This window comes from Octopus sinensis, linkage group LG2 (assembly GCF_006345805.1).
Source record: "Octopus sinensis linkage group LG2, ASM634580v1, whole genome shotgun sequence".
NCBI classification, from domain to species: Eukaryota; Metazoa; Mollusca; class Cephalopoda; order Octopoda; family Octopodidae; genus Octopus; species Octopus sinensis.
Window position 1 is genome coordinate 91,676,674 of NC_042998.1, and position 25,399 is coordinate 91,702,072.

Consider the following 25,399-nt stretch of genomic DNA (forward strand, 5'->3'; position numbering starts at 1 on the left):
TGATCTAAATCATAGTGGCTATCACGTTGATCAACAAATAAGCAAATCCACTGACTTGGAGTCTAATCTTGAGGCTCAACAAAAAATTGGTAGAGAAGTTGACCAAAAGATCAGATTCAAAGTCAAGAAAGACTCTGATCAAATGGCCAGTTCTGAGGCTGAACTTACAAATGCTACAGATAGAAAAACTAGTCTCATAACTGACCAGAACTTTGATCAGAATGTTGACAAAAAGGTCATCCCTGAAATTGATCAAGTTACTAATTTGGTTGATCAAAAGATGTCTAAAGGTTATAATAAAAAAGACCATCTTGAAATCAACCAAACAGGTCTGTCAGAACTCTCAAAAGATACAAGTAGAAATGTTGATGCTCCTTCTGATTTTGTTAGAAGATCTGAAGAGGATGAAATGCTGAATATTTATTCAGATGAGATTGATCATAAACTTAAATCAAATAAAACTAGGATTTGTCATAAAGCTAATGATGTTACTGATTCTGACTTTTATCAAATAGAAGGTAGCAAAGCTAGTTATGACTTGAGTTCTGAAGTAAGACCTAAAGGATATTTTGAATCTGGTAATAAAGCTATTTTAAGAGATGGTGCAAATCTAGATGAGAAATTGGATCAGAAAATACGAAAAGCAAATGAGAGAGACTATAGTTTAAAAGATACTAATAAACTTGATCAAGGGGATGACTGGCCAGTTGACAATAAAGCTAATCAAGCAGTTGAGCAACATATTAGCCATGGCATTAAAATTGATCAATTTAATGATCATAACATTGGCCAAAGTGCAGAATATGGCCAAAGTGCAGAATATGGCCAGAGTGCAGAATATGGCCAAAGTGCAGAATATGGCCAAAGAGCAGGATATGGCCAAAACAGTAATCAAGATGCCAAACATGGCTTACAATGGATTGACAAAAGTATTATTTTCTGTTATTTTTACATTAACTTCCACTGTTTTGTATTTGATTTTCAGAAATAATTAGTATTTAAGTATCTTTATTAATAAAATAATATGTAGATACTAACCTTCATGCATTTTGATAACATTTTAACAATGTATTTGAATATCACATTGCATTGTTTCATAATTCCATCTCTTGAAATATTTTTCTTCATATTTGTACAGTTAATTAGTTACATGTGAATTAGGAAGAGAAAGATAAACTACTTCAATTATTGTCTAAACGTATACAGCAAAACCTTTTGGATTATTTTCAACAACTGTTAATACACTATTTAACTTTACCCATGTCATCATTTCCTAAAAGTATCTTGTCAATCACCATAAATAATATAATTTGAACCTATTGCATATATTAAATATATTACTGGTATATATATATATATATACACAGTTGTTCCATGTTTGGCATGTTTTAAGGCAAGATTTTTTTTATCATCACTAAAAACAGAAGCAGTTTCCTTTGTTTTTCAACTGAATTTTCTTTCAGTTTTCTTCCAAATCCTCAAAACACAAGGAAGCATTAAATTCAAATAATTATTGTATTAAGATAAAAATATATGAATAAACTCTGATATAATAGATTATATAATAGGCTATAATAGATTAACATGATCAGAATAGTTTGGTGTAATGTCTGTAAAGAAGAGCAGTTATAGCACCAGCAATTCTTTTTCTTTAATTTCTGATTTGTTGTTTAATTCATTTTTGTTAGTCCTGTCAATTGAAATTTATTCTTGTTATCTGATTTTGGTTAATTTCTAGAAGCAGTATTCATGTGTATCATGTAGCTGTCCTCATTATAAATCATGGAATTTATGAGATAATGAAAATAAGGAAATGTATATGCTTGTGTATTATTAATACAACTGATCCTATGAATATCCTAAGACTGAAATATACAACCATCAATCTTTTAGTAATATTCTGGTAGATGTGCATGTTGGTATATATTGAGAGATTCACATTCTTCAATTATATAAACTTTCTCAATAATTATTTTGACACTAAATAAAAGGAATGGAATAACCAATTGAATGTAAGGAATTATGCTTACATTGATCTATAGAATTAGTCTTTCTGTCTGTTGCTCTCTTATCCTGTCTTTCCTCCTTTCTCACTCTTTTCTCTCATTCCTTCTTCCCTCTACTCTTTTCCCTCTTTAACTTTGTCTTGCTGTCTCCCTCATACACACACACACACGCACTTATTATTCTCTCTAATTTTGTCCCTCTCTCTTGCTTTAGGAACCACATTAATTCTTAAAACTTAATATTATGCATGTTTCTAGTAATTTATATTATTAATTACTTTGATTATGCTGCAGAATTATTTTGTTGTCATGCTGTCATTTATTTTATCACCAAATTCATTATCTTTATGATTCTAACAATTAATTCAACTAGACATTTTTTTTCTAGTCTGGAGATAAATATTTGAATAAGTTTAATAAAAATATTAATTTATATTTTTATTTTTAAGCATTAAAATTATAGATTCCTACTATATAGACTAAGTATTAATTACAACTTTCCCCATTAAACTTTCTAAATATAAAATGCAATTTTATTTTTCAGAAGAGCCATTAGAATTTTTGAGTCCTCTAAAAGACCAAGAGGTAATGGAAAATGATGACATTCTCTTGGTATGCGAGGTATCCAAACCAAATGTGACTGGTTGTTGGATGAAAGCAGGAAAAGTTATTGAAAAGGACTCGCATTTCAATTTCACAGTTGAAGAAAAGAAACATACACTAATTGTGCAAAAAGCACAGCTTAATGATGAAGCAAATTATGAATTCAAAATAATGAATAAATCCACAAAAGCTTTTGTAAAAGTGAAAGGTTGGTCACTGTAACTTATTAATTAGATTTGATCTTTCTACAACACCTTTGATCATTATGTTTCTGTTGAAATACTCTGCCTTTATTACAATTAATTTTGAAAATACTGGAGAATTTAGTAAAATAACTTTATCATTACTAAGCTAGTATTTGGATCATAAACTATAAAATCTTACCAGAAGTTTATAATTTAATTTTGAAACAAGAAGTTCATGTCATAGAACCAAAGGCAGGTTGATAGCAAAATGGTTAGATCATAGCCAAGTAATTAGAATGCCTCTTAGTTGAAGCATTTCAAAATACAGATTGAGACTTCTTTTTGATTTAGTATTGTTAAACTTGTCAGATTCACTCTTACAATTTTCTATGTTGTTTCTAGTGCAAAAATTCTAATAGCGTATCTGTTGTTTTATTAGAGGATGATTAAGAAGCTATAAATAATTACATATAGAAATTGGACATAAATATACTATCATAATTAATTTTTCTATTTTTATGATAAGTAATATTTTATTTCAATCTACTGGTTTATTATTGTTTAATTAGTCTCCACAAACTGCTATTTAGTACCTTTCCCCTTTTCTGGTACTCCTAATTTTTACATTAACTTTGTTTGAAAATTGAATTATAGAATACATATTTTGTTGGAGAAGAATTGGAAATATGTATTGCACATATAAAACATATGGTACATATTTTATGTGTATTGTACATATAAAGTATGTATCATGCACATATAAAACCATATAAAAAAATAACTGCAATAAACTTAGAGATGTATTTTCTCATAATTTAATTTTACAAAATAAACAAAGTAAACAAGATCTGATAAGTCTGTAACAAATTCTTCATTGTTTTACAGAGGGTGAAGTCAAATTCATCAAAGAACTTGAAGATCAAACCGTTGAAAAGATTCCTGGTGAAGCCACTTTCACATGTGAGATAAATCGTCCTAATTTGAAAGCTCAATGGTTCTGTAAGGGCAAACCTATTACACCAAATAAAAAATATGAAATTGTTGTTGAAGGCTGTGTGCACAAATTAATCATAAAGGGTGTGAAACCTGAAGATGTTGCTGACTATAGCATGACTGTTAAAGACAAAACTACAAAAGCTGCTCTATCTGTTGAAGGTAAAATTGATATCAAATTTAATAAAATCATATTTCATGTAAAATACACTTAAATGATATTTTCCACTATGTTGATGGAAAAATAACAATGTATTTCTTCTGCTTCTAGTTGCTCCTGAGTACACTTTGGCTGATAAATACAAGGAAGTTATTTGTATTAAAGCTGGTGAAAGCACATCTGTCTCAGTACCATTCTCTGGCTTTCCTATTCCGAAAGCCACTTGGCTTCATAATGATAGTGAACTTGATAAAACAAGGATGTTGGTTGACTCTTCTGCTGATGTTACCAAGATAAATTTCAAAAATGTTAAAAGGTCAGATTCTGGTGAATACAAACTCTGCTTAGAGAATTCTGCTGGAAAAGTTGATGTCACTATTACACTAAAGGTTCTAGGTAACTATCTAACATGTTATTTACGATATTGTTTGTGACAAAGTTTGGCAACAAGACATTTATATATATTTACTTATATATAAAAAAATGTCTTTTAATGCTTAAAATTTAATCTTCAAATACAGATTTAACTGCAATCAATGCTTTAACTTTGAAATTCTTGATTTATACAGTGATATTTGAATTTCTAAATTGTGTGTTCATACTTTTAAGTTTCATCATATTTTGTTTGAAAAGCACTTTTATTGCCTTTAACATTAAGAAGTATATTCATTCAATATGTTGATAAAATTGTGGCAGGAAAGTTAATATTTTGAAGTGATTTAATGGCTTATATGCATTGAAAACAATTGCTATTATAATACATTACTATAGACAACACAAAATACAAATACGCTTTATTTTTTTTTGCTTTTACTTAACTAATGACTTTGTAATGCTATTGGGCAATTTATTGCATGTCTTATTGCTTATTTTTATTTATTTACCGCAATTTTATTACACCTGAGAACGTTTTTGATCACATGTATTATTTTATAACAAAATGAATTAAGAAATATTTACTTTCATCAAAATGTATCAATATTCAAGTCAATGATTAAAAAAAAATAATTCATTAAAAAAAGCTTTGCAACATTAACAAATTATCTTGCATGGATTTGGTTAATTATTTAACTTATATTATATTAGCTATTTTACATAGAAGGTTATATGACTGAATTTAGAATCTAGATATTAGTTAGATAATTGGTCTATATTTTAGACAAGCCAGGTCCAGTCCGTAACCTTCAAGTCAAAGATGTGTTGGCTGAATACATGACACTAACATGGCAAGTTCCTGAAGATAATGGAGGTAGTTCAATCACTGCTTATATTGTTGAAAAAAGAGAAGATAATCGACGAATGTGGCAAGAAGCAGGTGAATCAGTAATATTGGAACACGTTGTAGAAAATCTTCGAGAAGGAAGCAAATATCTCTTTCAAGTTGCTGCTAAAAATAAGTATGGTATTGGAGATTTCGTCGAAATTCCTGAGCCTGTTCTAGCAAGGCATCCATTTGGTATGTAGATCAAATATATAGATAAAATTTTATCATTATTATCTCAAATATATTTTCTAATTTGCTTTGATATGCTCAGCTTATTTAACAACCTGCTTCACTAATTACACTAAAACTTATGTGTAGATAAATGTGTGTATGAATGTGTTTATGCAAATTTTTGTGTGATTTGCAAGGAGCATTCGATTCAATTTATAAAGAAAAAACATTTACTTTGATCTACTTGATTTAAATTACTGAAATATATTGTAGCTTAAGTCATTAGCAAATTAGAATATGTTAAATATCAAAACACAATTAAATATAGCTCTATGGTTCAGAAGTTTACACCTATGCAGTTTTCAATTTTATGCCACTGTGTGACACTTTGGGCTAGTGTCTTCTATGACAGTCCCAAGTTAATCAATACCTTATGAATAAAATTCGATAAATGGAGACTCTGCAGAAGACTGTTGTGTGTGAATGTATATATGTGTGTGCTTGCATGCAGATACGTATATATATTTATATATATAGATATATATATTTATATATATATATAGATATATATATTTATATATATATATATATACACACACACACACACACACACACTGCATGGGTCAAAGTACTAGTGTTGATATAATCCACAAATATTCATTGGACATACTGTGCCAGCATGGACATTGTCCAATGACTAATAATAGTAAAAGAAAAGGAAGAAAATTATTGCTATTTAAAAATAAAATACTTGTAATGAATTTTGTTGTGTCTTGGGTGAGTCATTACACCAATAATAATAACACATGCATAGGTTCAATTCCACTTCTTTATTGTTAGTCAACTAGGTAAATATTTAAGCAGCTAATTGTTTGTTAGTCAATTGTTTGTGGCTGTTCATGACCTTTTCAGTGACTTTCCCTCTTGTTCTAAGATTGCAATGGCAGAACTTTGATTAACAAACAGCCAAAAGATTGTTTTACCTGCACATTAAACAAATGATCATTGAAATATTTAACTAGTTGACTAACAGTAAAGAAGTGGAACTGGACCTGTGCATGTGTTATTATTGGTGTAATTACACTCTCAACAAAATTTGTTTCAACACAAATTCACAAGAAGAATCTTAAAAACCAATTACAAAAACAAAGTTTGTAATGAAAATGTAGATATTATTTAAACTTGCAAATGATAATTTTTTCTTGCTATTCTCTGCTATTTTATGTCTTTAATATAATAAAATGCTTTTCATTTAACACTACAACAGGGAAATTTTAATTGTTTCTAATTTAAAAATTTTATTCAAAAACTAGCTTCACAAGTGTTATTACCTGAGCTAGTTTTAGAATCTGCACCACAGTACAATGGCAGAATTGACAGATGCATTTAAAAGCTCTAACCTGAAGCTGAGTACGGGAGAAGCTTTGCATGATTATTTTCAAGTGATCAGTAATATACTTAATACTGCAAAGTAATGAAATACATCATTAATTATAACACTACTCATATTATTTTTAGCACTAAGCTATACTTATCTGTGGTACTCATTTTGATTAAATATGAACCAACTGTAGTGAGGATTAAATGTTTGTCAATCTCTCATAACTATCACAGTACAGTGTCTGTCGTGAAATAAGAATTGTTGATCTTTAGAGCAGTATTTTAACAGCATTCTGACTCAGCCAGCTGCAACTCTAACAATATTACTGCAAAAATAGATAATCACAAGCAGTTATAATAATAATAATAATAATAATATTAGTAGTAGTTATAGTACTAGTAGTAGTAAGGAAATATCAACAACATTAATAATAGTAATAATAATGATAATAATAATAATAATAATATTAATAATAATAGTAACTGTTTATTAAAAATAATGATGATACAATAATAATAATGATGATGATTATGAATATTTCATTTGCTACAGGGACATTGGATGGGGACATTAAAAGGACACTACAATTTGTGTGGGGATCTACATAAAAGATGATGGGAAAAAGGGAGAGAAGGGGAATGGAGATCAAAGTATACATGTTATATAAAAAATATAAATAATAATATTGATTATAATGATAATTATATATAATAATAATCATGTAAATAATAATAGTAATAATAATGATAATTATAATAATAATGATAATAATAATAATAATAATAATAATGAGTATTTTTAAAGTTATATCTCGGTTCTTATATTTTGAATAAGTTACAGTCTAGATGACCAAGTAATTTTGTATACTTAAAAACTTTTCAATGATAGATGTCATAACATGTTTTCTAAAATTCTTCAGATCGTCCTGATGCACCTGATGCACCAACTGTTACAGATGTATTCAAAACATCTGCAAAAGTAAGCTGGACCCCTCCAAAGGAGGATGGTGGATCACCTATTATTGGATATCATTTGGAGAAAATGTCAGATCTTAGCCCAAGGTGGATTCGTATTAACAAAGAACCAACTTCAAATCTTGATATGCTTTTGAACGATCTGGTAGAAGATTCTTCATATCAATTTAGGGTAGTTGCTGTCAATAAGGCTGGTGAAAGTGAACCCAGCAAACCATCCAGTCCTGTTAAGATGCAAGATCCTTGGCGTGAGTAAAAAAGAAATAAAGTGCATATTTTTCTCAAATATGATATAAACCAATTTTTTTTTACTAGCCTGGCAAAGGTTACTCCTGGTTCAATGGTACCCCCTCCTTTTAAAATGATCTCACTTAAATCATTCCTCAAATTTTCATGGTAATAATTGTTCTAAAAATCAGCCTAATAATGAACAAAATTATTTTGCTAAACTCTTTTTTGTTTTCAAATTTAATTGAAGTAAAAGCAGCATATTGCAACAGAAATATGGTAGCCATTAGGAAATTAATGTCCAAGTTTGATATTTCTCAAGTAAAAGTAGAATAGAAATAGTATTTGTAGTATATTATTTGCTTTTTTAAAAAATATTTTTTGAATGAAACTAGATGGATTTTCTAGTATTTTAAAATAAAGTTTTCCATTTATTATATCATAAAAGGCGAGTTGGTAGAAATGTTAGCACACGGGGTGAAATGCTCAGCAGTATTTCATCTGCCACTACGTTCTGAGTTCAAATTCCACCGAGGTTGATTTTGCCTTTCATCCTTTCGGGGTCGATTAAATAAGTACCAGTTACACACTGGAGTCGATGTAATCAACTTAATCCATTTGTCTGTCCTCTCTGTGTTTAGCCCCTTGTGGGTAGTAAAGAAATAGGTATTTCATTTGTCTTTATGTTCTGAGGTCGATTTTGCCTTTCATCTTTTCGGGGTTGATAAATTAAGTACCAGTCGTGTACTGGGGTCAGTCTAATCAACTGGCCCCCTCCCAGAAAAGTTTGGGCCTTGTGCCTAGAGTAGAAAAGATTATATCGTGAAAGGGATGCAAAAGGGAACACAGTATTTCATTATGAATATTAATATCATAGTATCTTAAATTTAAAATATTTATATTACATATAATATTTTCCAGTCAATATTTGTGATAGAAAAATTAAGTTGGCAAGTTTTAAATATCAGTTGATGATTATCGGAATATAAGGTAATTAAAAGAGAGAAAATATGACCTTGGATGCTGGCAATAGCAATTTCAAAACTAAAGTATCCAGTTTGAATATCTAAAACAATTGATGCTATTAAGATAGTGACGTTAATTAAATAGAAGAAAGTAAAAATTAGAAAGATATTTAGTTTCAAAAATGTATAACAAATTAAGTTAGATATACATTGAATTGTTAGAACTTTAAGTTTATTATGGTTCATGGTTTTCAATTTCAATGTACAGATTCAACTTCAAATCCAACTATTCTACCCATTATCCCACAAAAACTGGTAAAATAAACAGCAATAATATAATTGAGAATGTATTCAATAGACCTAACCAGCATCAAAATTAACCATCTCCATTTCACAAAAGACATCTTTATTGATAGTAAGATATATTTCAAATCTGTACATTCTTCCTTTCAGATAAACCTTCTAGACCTGATACACCTCTGGTTGTGGAAACAGATGATACATCTGCACTGTTGAAATACTCACCACCTACTGATGATGGTGGTAGTCCTATATTTAATTATGTCATTGAATATCGTCTTGCTGGCTCAGTGAAATGGACCCAAGCTAATATTGATAAAAAGGTTCCAGAACTCACCTATAGAGTACAGAAGTTGAAAAAAGGTTCAGAATATGAATTCAGAATTGCTGCTGAAAATCGGGCTGGTGTTAGTGAATTTTCAGCACCAACAGAACTGATCAAAATTGAAAAACCAATTGGTAATTATTGATTGTTTTAAATTATATGATTTTCGCATAAGCATGTCCCATAAATAAATTTTAATTATAGGATTTAAGCACATATTTATATGTTATTAACATATTGAATCAAATTTAATTCCTTAGAAATTGTTGTAGTATGACTTACACATGTGGTTGTGTTATGAAATCCATCAACTAATTCTAAAAGAAATTTCTTGAGAAAAGAGGATAAATTATATGTAGCATCAAATATTTTCATTGAGCAAAGATACTCTAACACCAAGAAATGTAACATATTTCTTACTTCGAGAATTGGGCAATTATCTTTCCAAATGATAAAAATAGACATTGAGCATATTTACCATTTGATGCTGCCACAGAAATATTTTTTTAGATGTTGCTAGCTCCCAGCACGAATAGCATGTTTGTATATATGCTGTGTGTATTTATATCATTATCATTATTGTTTTACATCCACTTTCCATACTGGCATGGGTTGGATAGACCACCATGGTCAGAGTCAACACATACTGAGGAGTGCTGCTTTACCTTTATTGGCTGGACAACCATGTGTGTGTGTATACATACATATATGTATATATATATATATATATATATATATATATATATATATATATATATATATACATATATGTGTGTGTGTGCATGTGGTGAGAGATAAGGCATTCACACAAATTAATGAATTCAATCCTTGTGAATTTTTGTTTACAGTTGGAAAACCACCCAAAATTCTGGAACCTTTAACTGATGTCACATTTGTTTCACCAAATGATGCTTCATTAGAATGTACTGTTGATCTTGGAGAACCTAAGGCTGAAATAAAATGGTAAATATTCTGTTTAAATATTAGAAAAATTATTTGGTATAATTTTATATAGAAAATAAAAATATTTCAAATATTTGTGTTAATAAATATTTAAAACTAATTTTTCTTTAAACAGGTTTAAAGGTGATACTGCCATCAAAAAGAATTCTAAATATGACATGAATTATGAGGATGGTATTGCTACTCTTATTATTCATAAAACTGAACCATCTGATACTGCTGTCTATTCATGCAAATTTTCTAATGCTCTTGGAAAATGTGAAACTAAAGGAAAACTCACCATTCACAGTAAGTAAATCCAAGATTTTATAAAATACATTATACTTTGCTGAAGTGCAAAATATCTTAAATAGAATTGAGGATGATGGGTGAAATATAGATGTAATGTAATCTTGTCAGTGACAAGGTCAGTTTGCATGATCATATTTTGATACTATATAACAAATAATATGTTTCAGTGAAGATAAATGTATACATGTAAACAAATAGAAAGCAAAGACTGAAATGTATACATTTGTATACATGTATACAATTTATTTATATTGACTGTATTGAATCCACAGCTAAATGGTTTGGGGCTTAGTTCTGCTCAATACTTTGAGCAAGTGTCTCCTACTATAGTCGATGGCTGACCACTCCCTTATGAGTGGAATTGGTAGCCAGAAGTTATGCAGAAGCCTAGTGTATATGTGTGTATGAACGCTGTTTCAGCATGTCTTCACATTTATTATGTTTAAGCAAAGTGGTGGCATTTTTATGTTTTCTACAAACAATATGTACTGTAACTCACCAGCTTCAATGGGCTCAACATATAGAGACTAGAAAACAAAAATAGAATAGTTAGAGTGTTGTTAGAAAATACCTTGCAATATTTCTTATTTCTTTACTGCCCACAAGGGGCTAAACACAGAAGGAACAAACAAGAACAGACAAAGGAATTAAGTCGATTACATTGACCCCAGTACTTATTTAATTGACCCCGAAAAGATGAAAGGCTAAGTTTACCTCGGCGGAATTTGAACACAGAATGTAGCGACAGACGAAATACCGCTAAGCATTTCATTCGGTGTGCTAACGTTTCTGCCAGCTCACCACCTTGCAATATTTCTTCCAGCTCTTTATGTTCTGGATTTAATTTCTGCCTAGATCAACGTTACTTTTCATCCTTTCAGATTTGATAAAATAAAGTATAAGTACTGCAATCATTGGTTTTGACTAAATCCCTCCACTCAAAATTTGATGGCCTTATGCCTAAATCAGAAACAATTATTATTATCATTTGAATTATTTTACTGCATGATATTTCTTATTTATTATACAAAATTTCTTAATTTTACAGCTCATCCACAGCTTGAATATGACAACCGTCTGCAAAGTACTCAGACCTTCAAGGCTGGATCTTCAATAGTTATCTTAGTTAATGTTTCCGGTATTCCAACTCCCACTATCAAATGGTTGTTGAATGAAAAAGAGATTGAAACATCTTACTCTCTTAATATCGAAACAACAGAAAAATCCTCTCGAGTAACTATTAAAAATGCAGACACTAAAGATGGTGGAGTATACACCATTGTTGCTGAAAACTCAGTTGGAAAAGCTGCTGCAGATTTTGAAATTCTTGTTAAAGGTAACAAAAATTATTACTTGAATTGCTCTTGCATAAATATTTCACTTTTGTCAATAACTCTCTTATACTCTTATTATTTACAAGTTCATTCAGTACAACAGTAATAACATACAGCAACAAGAATCACAATTTCTTCAACCTCATATTCTTTACACAACCAATTCTGGGAAAAGATTAAAATTTTCTAATTTTTTATGTTTGTCAATTACCTGATAAAAGACATTGTGTGGGAAATGCACTTCTATATTTATAATTCTTTTTTTGTATAATATTCTATAATTTCTTTTCACACATTAGGTAAACCATCAAAACCACAAAACCTCAAGGTTAGTGATGTGCAGAAAAATTCTGTTACATTTTCATGGGAACCACCAAGTTCTGATGGTGGAAGTGAAATCACTAAATATATCATTGAGAAACGCGATGCTAAGCGTTCTACATGGACACCTGTGAGCACTGTAGATGGAACTACATTGTCACTCGAAATTAACAAACTCACTGAAGAAGTAGAATACTTCTTTAGAGTTGCTGCTGAAAATAAAATTGGACAAAGCGATTTTGCTGAAACTGAAGAACCAACGGTACCCAAACTGCCATTCTGTAAGTAATCATTTTACAATTTATCAATATGTTGTTAAATACTTTTAATAATCAGCAATAATTTATTGGTGTTTCTTTCTGGTTTCTTCCTGCTTATTGGGGTAACCATACAACTTAAATACTTCCTTAAATTGTTCGTCGTGCTACACCTTGTGTCTGTGCAGTGATTAACTTGATAATATGCTAGTTCTGAATTTTTAAATGTTGGGAATTTTAAATCTTCATGTTCTGCTGCAATTTATAGCATTCTAGTATTTATAGAATAGAATTAGAGATTTATAAATATAAAAAAATAATTGAGCAGTATATAAGAAGCTGTAGTGGAGGTGCGTGGCTTAGTGGTTAGGGTGTCAGCATCATGATCGTAAGATTGTGGTTTCGATTCCTGGACTGGGCGATGTGTTGTATTCTTGAGCAAAACACTTCATTTCACATTGCTCCAGTCCACTCAGCTGGCAAAAATGACGAACGCTGTGATGGACTGGCATCCCATCCAGCTGGGGAACACATATGCCATAGAAACCAGGAAACCTGGCTAGACTTTAAAAGGGTGCATTTATTTTATATATGCGAAACTGAAAATACTTATTGCCAGTTGTATACCTTTTTATCTTTTAACCTGTAAGATATATTTTAAGTTTGAGAATATTCCATATTATTATCATTATTATTATTATTATTAATATTATTATCATTCATTTTAAAATATTTTACAGCTGTTCCTGATGCTCCTATCAATGTCCACATGACTGATGTGACAAACTGCTCAGTCAGCTTGGCCTGGGAACCTCCAAAAAGTGATGGTGGTTCACCTATTATAGGTTACATAATTGAACGTAAACAAACATCAAGCAACAGATGGATTAAAGCTAATAAAACTGCTGTGCCAGAACTAAACTACACAGTTACAGATTTGGTAGAAAATGATACTTATGAATTCAGAGTATCAGCTGAAAACCTTGCAGGTGTTGGAAAACCATCTAAACCAACTCCACCTATTACTGTTAAATTTCCATTTGGTAAGTTTTCTTTGTGGAGTTCAACATGCAATGATCACTCCATATCATTTTAGCCAATATTAAAAAAGATGAACTGATGTTTAAAATAATTCAGATAATTCTATAAGTTATTAAATAATCAAATAATGTTTTCTTGAGAAAATAATTTAGTACTGATTTATGAAACTTTATTTAGTTTAAGTATGATACTAATAAGTGCATAAATACATGATTATTTAAATAACTATATGCATAATAAATGCTCGTTAAAATTTGCTTGCTAATTGCAAATGAATCATTAGATGGTTTGTATTCAATTTAATATGACATGCATTATATTACATGTATTATATTCAGATACTAAATTGTCTTCTGTAATCTTATTTCCAGGTAAACCATCAGCTCCTGGCAAACCTGAGATCATTGATGTAACTCGTGACTCAATGACATTAAAATGGCTGCCTCCTGACAGCAATGGCGGAAGTCCTATAACTAACTACATTGTTGAAATGAGGGTAGCAGGGTCTGCTAAATGGATGTGTGCTTCACAAAATGTACATATACCAGATACAAGCTTTGTTGTTAAAGGCCTAACAGAAGGGTTGGAATATGAATATCGTATAATCGCTGAAAATAAGGCCGGCCCAAGTCCACCATCACAACCTTCCAAGAGTGTTGTTGCAAGAGATCCTATCAGTAAGAACATATTTATACTTAAATATTCCTATAAACTTGATAACTTACTTTTTATTAAGGTTATTATTTTAATGAATCACTTCATGCTGTAGATTCTGATTAATTTTACTGCAACATTTAATTTTCATAATTATTTGTAAACTGAATCATTACTTTTTTTTTATTTTTTCAATTAAATTCATCCCTTCTGAGTGCTAATTATTAATTAGTGCGATTTTTTAAATCTTTATCTAATTTTATTCTTCATATAAAAATGAATAAGATACTATTAATACTAAAAATGTTTTTGAAAAGTTAACAGATGATATTTATTTACCAATAAGCCTGTTCAATAGAAAATTTAACAAGCATATGTCTTTCCTTGTTTAGTTGGAGATCCTCCATTGGTTGTGGAACCATTAAAAGACACTGCAGTATTTGTTGGAGAAACAACTGTACTGGAATGTAAAATTACTGGTGAACCCACACCAAACATCATTTGGTATGTATTTATTCCATATTAAGTATGCTGTATCTACAATTTTCAAGATGCATAAATTACCACTATTAATTGTATTTATAAAATACTTTATTGAATAAAATAATCGTCACAAAAAGGCTGGAAAAAGCACAGTATAATTCTGTCTTACATATAATCTTATAATTAATACCTAATCATAGTAGGTGCTGGCATGGTTGTGTGTTTGAAAATTTTGCTTTCAGATTCTGCCTTTCTGCTAAGCAATTTGAGCATGTGTCTTCTACTATAGCCTCATGCTGACAAATGACTTCTAAATGAATTTGGTTGGCAAAGTCTGTTTGATATATATAATGTATATATATATATATATATATATATATATATATATATATGTGTGTGTGTGTGTGTGTGTGTGTATAATAAATATGTATAATAAAACTGCTGGTAATGACAGTCTCACTTGTCAGTGCTTGAGAAAAACAATGATTAGATATTTTCCTTCTTGACATTATAACTAGTTGCTCTGTGCTTCCAATGGTCTGTGGGATTTTAAAAAAATCACTATGAAAAATAGGTTAGAGTTGATGACAGGAAGAACATCCAGCCATAAAATCCTACTGTAAATGAACCCTATCCAATCTATGCTTGAATGAATCGACACACGAGCAAATAAACAACAGTTTTTATGTTATATAATTAGAACGTTTGTTAAATTCATATAAAAAAGTAATTTTTTTGATATGATTACTATTAGATGATTTTTAGGATAAAACTTAATTCACATATTTTTTTAATATTTCAGGATCAAAGAGAAGAGGGAGATATCTGAATCTAAGAAATTTGATTTCTTCTACAAAGATTCATTTGCTAATCTCACAGTCAGGGACATGTCAGACAAAGATGCTGGTACCTATACATGCCAAGCAAAGAATGCTCTTGGAGAGGCTTCAACATCTTGCAAACTTACTATTCAACGTGAGTTTCATATTGAAAACAAATTTTTTAAAATGATGACAATGAATCTATAAATGTTCTTACTACATGAATGTTACTGAATGTAAAATAAAAAATAATAAGATGAAGAAGAAAATGAGTTATAAAAATATAATGAAATTATAATAAAATACAATTATAAAATATAAATAATAATATAATAATGAAAAGTTGGCAATTTTTGTAATAGTAGCAAAATTTTTCATTTTTTTCCTTGGGAAATATATGTTAATTAGAGATTAAGTTATTTTTCATTTTTGCTTGATTGTGTTATAATAATCATATATCTTTCTTGTATTAGCTCTATACATCATTAAATCTTTTATTAGTAATTTTGTTGATTTTCAATTTGCTTCTTTAACAATTTCTGATGCAATATTGTTTTCAGTTCCTCCTGAGAAAATAATATTCTTTCTATTTGTAGAAACTCCTAAGCTAGAATATGATAACAAATTCAGAGACTTGATTCGTCTTCATGTTGGTACAAACTTACGAATCCCTGTTAAAGTGACAGGCATTCCAAAACCAGTACCAACTTGGGCTAAAGAAAACAAACCTATGAAATCACAAGGTAGATGTACATTAGAAACCCTTGAGAATGTTACAACACTTTTAATTAAGAAAGTTACTCGGGAAGATGATGGAATGTACACATTGAAAGCTATCAATGATGTAGGTGAAGATTCAGCAACATTTGATGTTGAAGTTATTGGTAAGCATATTAACTTTCTATAAGTTGTTTCTTCCCTCATTCTGTATTCAGATGTGCTCCATTGGAGTTTATTAACCTTTTGTCATCTACACTCAGGCCCTCTCAAATCATTCATTTCCTATTATCACCTATACTGAGATACAATGTTGCTTATATAATTTCATTTTATGACAGAAATCTTTGGAAAAACAATCCAATTAGTATATATTTATTAAAATAATTTTATTTTCAATTATTTAGATATCCCTAGTCCACCAACTTCTCCTATCACAGTAACTGATGTTGACCATGACAGAGCAACTCTTCACTGGAATCCACCAAAGGATGATGGTGGAGCTGATATTACTAGCTATATCATTGAACGACGAGATGCTGGAAGAAATATGTGGACTAAAGTTGGTAGTGTTGATGGTGGGAAAACCAGCTTTACAGACACTAAATTGCACGAAGGCAATGAATATTACTTCCGTGTTTCAGCTGGAAATGAAGTTGGTATATCAGAACCCAATGAAATGGACAAGACAGTTACTGCAAAAAGTCCTTTCGGTAATTAAGATTTATAAAATACATGTTTATGCATGAGTGATGTGATTATTCAAGTATGACAATTGAATTTACTGTTGCCTTGTTATAATAATCTAGCTGTATAAAATTATCCCTTCCTACATATTTATTTTCAGTGTCTGCATGGTGTTGACTCTCATACCCTTCATATAAAAACTTGCTGTTAATTAGTTAAAACAATATTTCAGCATTAGTATATATAATTTCAAAACCACTACCGTTCCTTTTGTTTTAAAAGTATTTATAAGAACAGTTTAGCATTTATAGTTTATTCATTAGCAATTGCTAATGTAATTAATATTTCCTTGTCTCCTTCACCTTTTTTCTATCTCAATTTTCATTATATGATATTAAATTGACAAGTTTAAATTTGAAGGGTTTGATGATTTTAATGGAAAAATACAGTAAAGAATTGTTTTATTGTAATGTTTAGATGAATGTTTGCAGTTATATTTTCTGTTATTGAATATTATATGTATTTTCTTGTATTTTTGTTTATTAGACATTTTTTTGTGCTATAGACAAATATAAGCTGCTAACAAGTTTGATAATTATATAACATTATTTTGTTACTGCTTTACTTTTCTGAATTTAATCCCACTACCATTATTTAAAAGATTATAAAGCAGTAAAATCGTTAAAAAGTATAGAATACTGAACTAAATTTAAATGCTTAGTTCAAATCTAGTCAATGTTAACTTTAAATGTTATCCTTTCACCATTAATAAAATAAATACCAGTAAAATATTGGATTTAATGATATCGACTATATTTATCCCTTCAAGAATATTAGTTTTGTGCCTTGGTATGAAATCATTATTTAAAGGATTATTTAAAAAGTTATATAATTATCTGTTCCAATTAAGTGGTTTACTATTGATATTTAATATATGATATATTTTAACGTTGTCTTTTTATAAAGAACTTATGGTACTTCCAGGAGATATATATTTTTGGCATTCAATTTTATACTTAGAATTTCACACATAGACATACATGAACACACACACACACACACACACACATAGACATACATGAATACACACACACACATATATACATACATTATAAAATTGGTAAGATTGCATTGCTGACTTATGAAGGTACTGCTTATTATGTTGACAGTGTAAAATATATTTGTGCAGGATAGTATTCTGATAATTGATTGAATTAACATTAAGCTACCTTTTAACATTGTATATTTTATATTTTTAAGAAAGGAAAAAGTATTTATTTAATAATGTTGAACGTTTTAGTTGAATTTTTCACACTAACCATTCATGACACTCATGCATGATATATAAAATTGGTAAGTAGCACTTTTTGCATGGATTTCACATCAAATATCATTGTACTTCATTTTCCATTTGCTAGTTAGAAGTAATATTTGTAGCATGTTCACTTGCTTTACATTCAAAGAGTTTGGAAACGACTGAATCCTTACAAGTAAGTGCGTGATCTTGTTCAAAATATACATTTATTATAATTGTGTTCCTAATTTATACCTTACTCTAATTCTCATAACTTACATATAACTATAATTTTCTTTTTCAGAATAATGGATATTTGTAAATTTCTGTAATTGAAAATAATGATTACCTTTTTGAGTAACTCATTAAGAGGCTTTTAATGAAGTATTATTTTATATATTCTTCAATATTTAATACTTTACATAAATTAATATCATTTTAGAAAATTAATTTTTCATAACATTTATATTTTTATAGAGCTTATTTATTTAAATAATTTATATTTTTGATATTACTTTTTATATTCTTTGTATTTTTATATCATTTTAAACATTATTCATATTTTCTGTACTTTATATAGTGCATAATGAAATTTTAATCTTTCTTTTCTCCTAGGCAAACCTTCACCTCCTTTGGGACCACTGATTATTACCAATGTTACACAGAATTCTGCTGATTTAGAATGGAAACCACCTAAGGATGATGGCGGATGCCCCATCACCAAATACTTGATTGAGTATAAGCCAGTTACTAGGACTACTTGGAGTAAAGCTGGAAGTGTAAATGGTAACACTACAACATTTACAGCCTTAGATCTCATTGAAGGAACTGAATACTTATTCCGGGTTATAGCTGTGAATGATCAAGGGCAAAGTCCACCTTTGGAAGCTGAAGCAACAATCAAACCTATGAAAAAGATGAGTGAGTATAATTTTTGTTGTTAGTATAGATGTGCAAGAGCACAAAAGATAGAAAGTTATTTATAGATATTATGATTCATCAATTTAATGCTAATATTTTGAATATTTTAAGGACTTTGTTAAGTCTGACATATTTCTTTAGTTACTCATGTTCATTAAGAAGTAATATTTTTGATTGAGATGTATTTCGTTACCTCACTTTTGATAAATGTATTTATATTTTGACTAATTACACATGAATTAGTTAATATATCTTTATATGATCATCAATCTTTCATTGTTTCTATGCATCAATATGCATTTCAGATCCACCTGACCCACCAGTCAACCTTAAAGAAACAGAAGTTGGTATTGATTATGTTGTACTAACATGGGAACCACCATTGAAAGATGGTGGCAGTCCTTTGACTAACTATGTTCTGGAATTATGTGAAGAAAAATCTGATGTTTTTGAGAAGATTGGTACAACAAAAGCATTCAATCTCACTTACCGAGTAAACAACCTTAAGGATATTGGTTATTATTTTGCTGTTTCTGCACAAAATGCAGTTGGGGTCAGTGAACCTTGTGAAACAAGAGATGCAATTGTTCCCTCTAGGCCACCATGTAAGTATTTTAACATATGTCTTGAGAGTTAATGACTTAATAGATTCTTGTACGGACTTTATAGATTCTTTAGGATAAGAATAACCAGAAAGCTATTGTTTAATGAATAGTATTGATGAAATTAATTTGAGACTGTAAACTTGGATGTTTTATGAGAATATAAGGAAAACAAAATAATTATATAAGGTAGCAACTATCTGAATCAAAGAAAGATATAATATTAGAACAAGATTTAGTTAGAGAAAGAAGTAGTTTGCAAACAGAGCAGAAAGTTATTCACAGGATGTAGGTTTAATGCACCTACAGTTCTGCTTCTTCCTGATTTTGTAAAACACTTTCTTATTATTGGATACAAGAATAATTTAATAATGGCTTACAAAATCTAGGTAATATGCATATATAACTACAATAAATAGGTCCTCACTGAAATGTAGTTATTACTGTGACGAGATTAGATTTAAATTCTGTGGTAGATATATAATATTTACATTCATTAGATGTGACATAATTGAATGGTTAAAAAGTTTGCTTTGTAATAACAAGGTCCTGAGTTCAATTCAACAGTATGGCATCTCAGGACACATGTCTTGGGACACTGTAGCCTCAGGTTAAACCAAGCCTTGTCCTTGTAAATGAAATTAAGAAGACAGAAACTGTGTGGAAGCCCATCGAATGGATTGTGCCTTTAATTTAGCGGTCAAGTCTTGTCGCACTGATTCCACTTGGGAATTACACTAAAGGCACAAAATATTCAGCCATTTCACATGTTAATTGAAAGAAAAGGTCATTCAGTTGATCTGACTTGTAGAAGGAAGTTATTCTCAGATAAGTTTTCTGGCCCCCAAAATTGCAATTGAGTTTACTCTGTTAACAGTACTCAAGAGCCAGCTGGTGGTGTTAAACTGAGTAACAGTTTACAACACTACACCTCTGAACGATGGCAATTTATAAATTAATTGTGAAGTATCAGTTTGTATGCTTTAATACTAAAGTAAATAACCTTATATGGCTGGGGTGATAAATTTGCTAAATAGTTTGTTTTAAACAAATATCTATTTACATATGAATATATTTAAAAAAACCTATTATGATCTGAATCTAAAGATTTAAAAAAGATTACTACAAAGGTTTAAGTAATGATGTGAATAATAAACTTGAGTTATAGGTATGTCATGTGATTAATTACATTATATTTATTTACAGCTGCTCCATCCAGTCCACTTGGTCCACTTAATGTGACTAATATTCAAAAGACATCTGTAGATCTTGATTGGAAGCCTCCAAAAGACACTGGTGGTTCACCAATTACCAGTTACATTGTTGAAAAGAAAGACAAATATGGCCGATGGACTATTGTTGATGAAGTTGAGGGAAATATTACCAAGCTTCATGTGCCAAGACTGACTGAAAACACAGAATATTTCTTCAGAGTTATTGCTGTTAACAAAATTGGAAAAAGTCCTCCTTTGGAAAGTGAGGCAGTAACCCCCAAGAGTCCATACTGTAAGTTTCAAAATGTTTTGAATTTATAAGTCTATTTTGTAACATAATTAATCAAAGACATCAATATTCATCATTTGTAACGTTGTTTTAACATCAATTTTCCATGTTAACATCACTTTGAATGGTTGTTCCATATAGTAAACTACAATTTTACTTGGTCCTGAATTATCTGGTCTATGTAATAGAGGCCCAAGACCCTCAGGTCTAACTTCCCACATCTTTCCCTATCTTTTATAAATTTTGCCTGATTCTAGTGTATTCTACTGTCGGTTCACAGCAGTTTTTTGTCTCTTAGCAAATACTATCCATTAGATGTTTATACGTTATAGTTACTCCTTTCCACAATAGCTAATGTCTTTAATACTAACAGTAAATAGATGTTGCATAGCCCAGCAATCATGATCAATGTATTCCTCTCCAGTCTTATCAAAGATTCTTTATTTAATGCACATGTCTCTCTATATTGATGTATCCCATATTTTTAACACACTTTTGTACATTCTGTTCTCTTACTGAAAAAAAAAGCATTTTGTCACCAACAAAAGCTTTTCTAACACTTTACCAATTTTTAATTTCACTCGATCAATTTCTGCAATGAGTATATTAACTAGTAAACAAAACCATATACAGTTCCTAGTTAGGCATAGAAACAGATTATGGATTTCATTTCATGTGTGCTCTTGCTTTGATATACTCCTATATAACTGGAGCAGCCAATATTCTAGTTTGTTGTTAGTTTTTAACAGATTCTGCAATGAGAGCTAGGTCCTCAACACATAGAGTACTGAATAATAGTAAACTCTCCAATAAATGCTTGAAATGAGGGTCACTATTGACATTCATTCATTCTATCAATATATAGCTTGAGTTGCACTCAGAAGCTGCACTAAACTACTTTTAATGTTCTTTTTCCTATCAATCTATGAAACAAAAATCTTGACAAATAAAACTAAAATCTTGAAAAATAATACCTAACCTTAGTCAATAAAGCCTAGTGATGTAATCTATGGAAGTTGGGATATAGGACAAGTTATTTTGTGAGTGATGATGGTGTTGGTAGGGATGATGGTAGTAGGACTATAATGCACATGACATCACCTCAGACGTTAATGATTTCAACTTGATGGAAATTTATAGAGAATCCAAATTTATCATTAATAATTCTCCTCGGTTTAAATATGCCTTTTGCCACATTGAAATGTAAGCTGTTTAGCTCCATATTATTATTAAAAGATGACCTGATAAACTTTTTATAATGTAAAAAGCTATAATATCTTCAGATTCTTGACAGACATTCTTTTTGTATTATTTTTTCAGCTGTTCCATCAGCTCCTATTGGACCTTTGGAAATAAGCAATGTCACTGTAAACTCTGCTGATCTTGAATGGAAGAAACCTAAAAGTGATGGTGGTCTTCCTATCACAGGTTACATAATTGAAAACAGGACAGCAACCAGATCAACATGGGGAAAATGTGGCAATGTTGATGGTAAAACATTAACTTTCACTGCAACTGGTTTGCTGGAAGATACAGAATATATTTTCCGTGTTAGTGCTGTAAATGATGAAGGTGTCGGAGCTCCTCTTGAAGCTACTGATACAACAAAACCAACTAGAAAAATTGGTAAGACATATTTAATGTTCTACTTCATTCCTATTTAAAACATTGACTAACAGCACCATTTCCTTGCAATAATTCTAATTCCTATTAGTTTTTGCATATAATGCCAGTCAATCAGGCATGGTGATTTAAAAGTATCATTTAATCTGAACATTCCAGACACTGATTATAGAAACACATTACTAGAACTGGAACTTTGCTAGACAATACTGGTTATGATTAGGATTTTGTCAGTTTTTCTATTTTTAAAGATATTTCATGCAGTATAGTATTTATGAAAAACAATATAGGTGAAAAATTGAAACAAAAATAAGGTGAACATGTTATAACTTATATGCAAGTATATGCAGTACATACTGATATTTTCAAAATGTTGAATATCCTCAAAAAGAATTGGCATAAAAAAGATTCTGAATCTTAACAAAGAGTGGATTACCATTAAATAATTGAAGTTATATCCTTTTGGTTTAATCAGATTACAATATTGGCCTTAGAGGTGCAATAGTAATTCCTTATATAAACATTTGATAATGGTGTGGTTTGTTAATTATAATAATGTGTGTGTTTTTTGTAATATCAGAGCCTCCTGGTCCACCAATCAAGTTTACTGTTGACAAAGTTGGTGCAGATTTTGCTACTCTGCAATGGAAAGCACCAAAAGTTGATGGAGGTTCCAAGGTTACAGCTTACCACTTGAAGAAGAAAGTAAAGGCAACTGGTGATTGGGAGAAAGTGGCCACCACTAGTGAATTTGAATTTACCTACAAAGTTAAAGGCCTCAAGGAAAATGTTGAGCATTACTTCTCTGTATGTGCTGAAAATAGTGCTGGTGTTGGTCCAGCTGCAGAAACAGAGAAAGTAGTACCAAGAAGAGAACCAAGTAAGTAATCTTTGATTATATATTTTGAGACCCCTATATCAAATTAAATATGGACATATCACATATATCAATAAATTGCCATTTAATAACAATAATAATAATATATAACAGTACTTGTTGATGCTCAAGTTATTGCTAGGCTACTGCTGAACATTTTATGGATTTAATTATTTAATTTAATTTAACTCACTTAAATCAATTATAGTTTTCATCCCTATGTGATACATGTATCACCCCAATTTTTGTAAACATATTTCAACATTCTGTCCTTAATTCATACTTGCTATGAAACAACTTACTTCAGATTTCTCTGTTTCTCACATGAGTATCATAAAGACTCTCATCTTCATCTTTCTTTGACTCTCTTTTTATTCATGTGTATGCTTGTGTGTGTATAAACATACATACATACATACATACATACATACATACATACATACATACATACATACATACATACATACATACATACATACATACATACATACATACATGCATGCATGCATACATGCATGCATGCATGCATGCATGCATACATACACACATACATACACACATACACACATACATACATACATACATACATACATACATACATACATACATATATACATACTGAAAGACAGACAGATAGAAAGATACACAGACACATGTATGTGTTGGCTCAGAGGAAGCTATAAGATGTTGCACAAGCACTTATTTCTGAATGTATGCTTCTTATTGCAGAAATAGCTGTAAGCTAATGAAAGTAATTACACAATTTTTGTTGTTATTCATTAATTGACATTTATAAATATGTATATTTATGCATAGATGTATTATGCATGTGCATATGTGTGTGTTTGGTTATTTATATGCATATAGCCTTAAAATATTTGTCTGACCTTCATAATCTTAAATTTCATCCAAAGCTTTTTTTGCATACAAAATATGGTATGTTCATCAATACTATTGCCCGTTTTCACCTGATATTCTTGTAACTTTGGAAATAATAAATTCTGGATTTTATAATCATTATTTTATTTATATTTTTGTAGCTGCCCCTGGCAAACCTGTGGGACCTATTGATGTCATTGATGTCCAACGAGATAACATCACAATTCAGTGGAAAATGCCTGAAGATGATGGAGGTTCTCCCATCACTGGCTACATAGTAGAAAGGAAAGAACCAGCTCAAATGAAATGGCAACGAGTTGAAAAAGTGGATGAAAATACTACAAAATTACGTTGCCCATACCTTACTGAGAAAACAGAATATCTCTTTAGAGTAATTGCTGTCAATAAGATTGGACAAAGTGAACCTTTAGAAACCAAAGATACTACTCTTGCAAGAAGTCCATTTGGTTAGTAACCCTGTAACTTGTAATTAAAATATCATACACTGCATTTCATATAAGTTTGTTCACTGGAATAGAAGTGGAGATAGATAGGGTAATAGATAACATCAAAGAA

At 30.1% G+C, this 25,399-nt stretch overlaps 1 protein-coding gene across 2 annotated transcripts in view; it reads left to right on the forward strand.

The window, feature by feature from the left end:
• The window catches only part of LOC115225262 (titin), a 193,903-nt gene that overhangs the window by 40,948 nt on the left and 127,556 nt on the right, over positions 1-25,399 (forward strand). For both annotated transcript variants that reach the window (XM_036515440.1, XM_036515448.1), the window contains 22 exons: positions 2,551-2,817; positions 3,680-3,949; positions 4,059-4,343; positions 5,107-5,403; positions 7,683-7,985; positions 9,384-9,689; positions 10,404-10,518; positions 10,634-10,806; positions 11,858-12,145; positions 12,443-12,745; positions 13,462-13,764; positions 14,134-14,439; positions 14,809-14,920; positions 15,702-15,874; positions 16,317-16,604; positions 16,845-17,150; positions 19,034-19,339; positions 19,645-19,944; positions 21,148-21,447; positions 22,765-23,070; positions 23,648-23,947; positions 24,985-25,290. In XM_036515440.1, the coding sequence (XP_036371333.1) occupies positions 2,551-2,817; positions 3,680-3,949; positions 4,059-4,343; positions 5,107-5,403; positions 7,683-7,985; positions 9,384-9,689; positions 10,404-10,518; positions 10,634-10,806; positions 11,858-12,145; positions 12,443-12,745; positions 13,462-13,764; positions 14,134-14,439; positions 14,809-14,920; positions 15,702-15,874; positions 16,317-16,604; positions 16,845-17,150; positions 19,034-19,339; positions 19,645-19,944; positions 21,148-21,447; positions 22,765-23,070; positions 23,648-23,947; positions 24,985-25,290 (5,913 nt within the window). The remainder of the gene's footprint in view (positions 1-2,550; positions 2,818-3,679; positions 3,950-4,058; positions 4,344-5,106; positions 5,404-7,682; positions 7,986-9,383; positions 9,690-10,403; positions 10,519-10,633; positions 10,807-11,857; positions 12,146-12,442; positions 12,746-13,461; positions 13,765-14,133; positions 14,440-14,808; positions 14,921-15,701; positions 15,875-16,316; positions 16,605-16,844; positions 17,151-19,033; positions 19,340-19,644; positions 19,945-21,147; positions 21,448-22,764; positions 23,071-23,647; positions 23,948-24,984; positions 25,291-25,399) is intronic.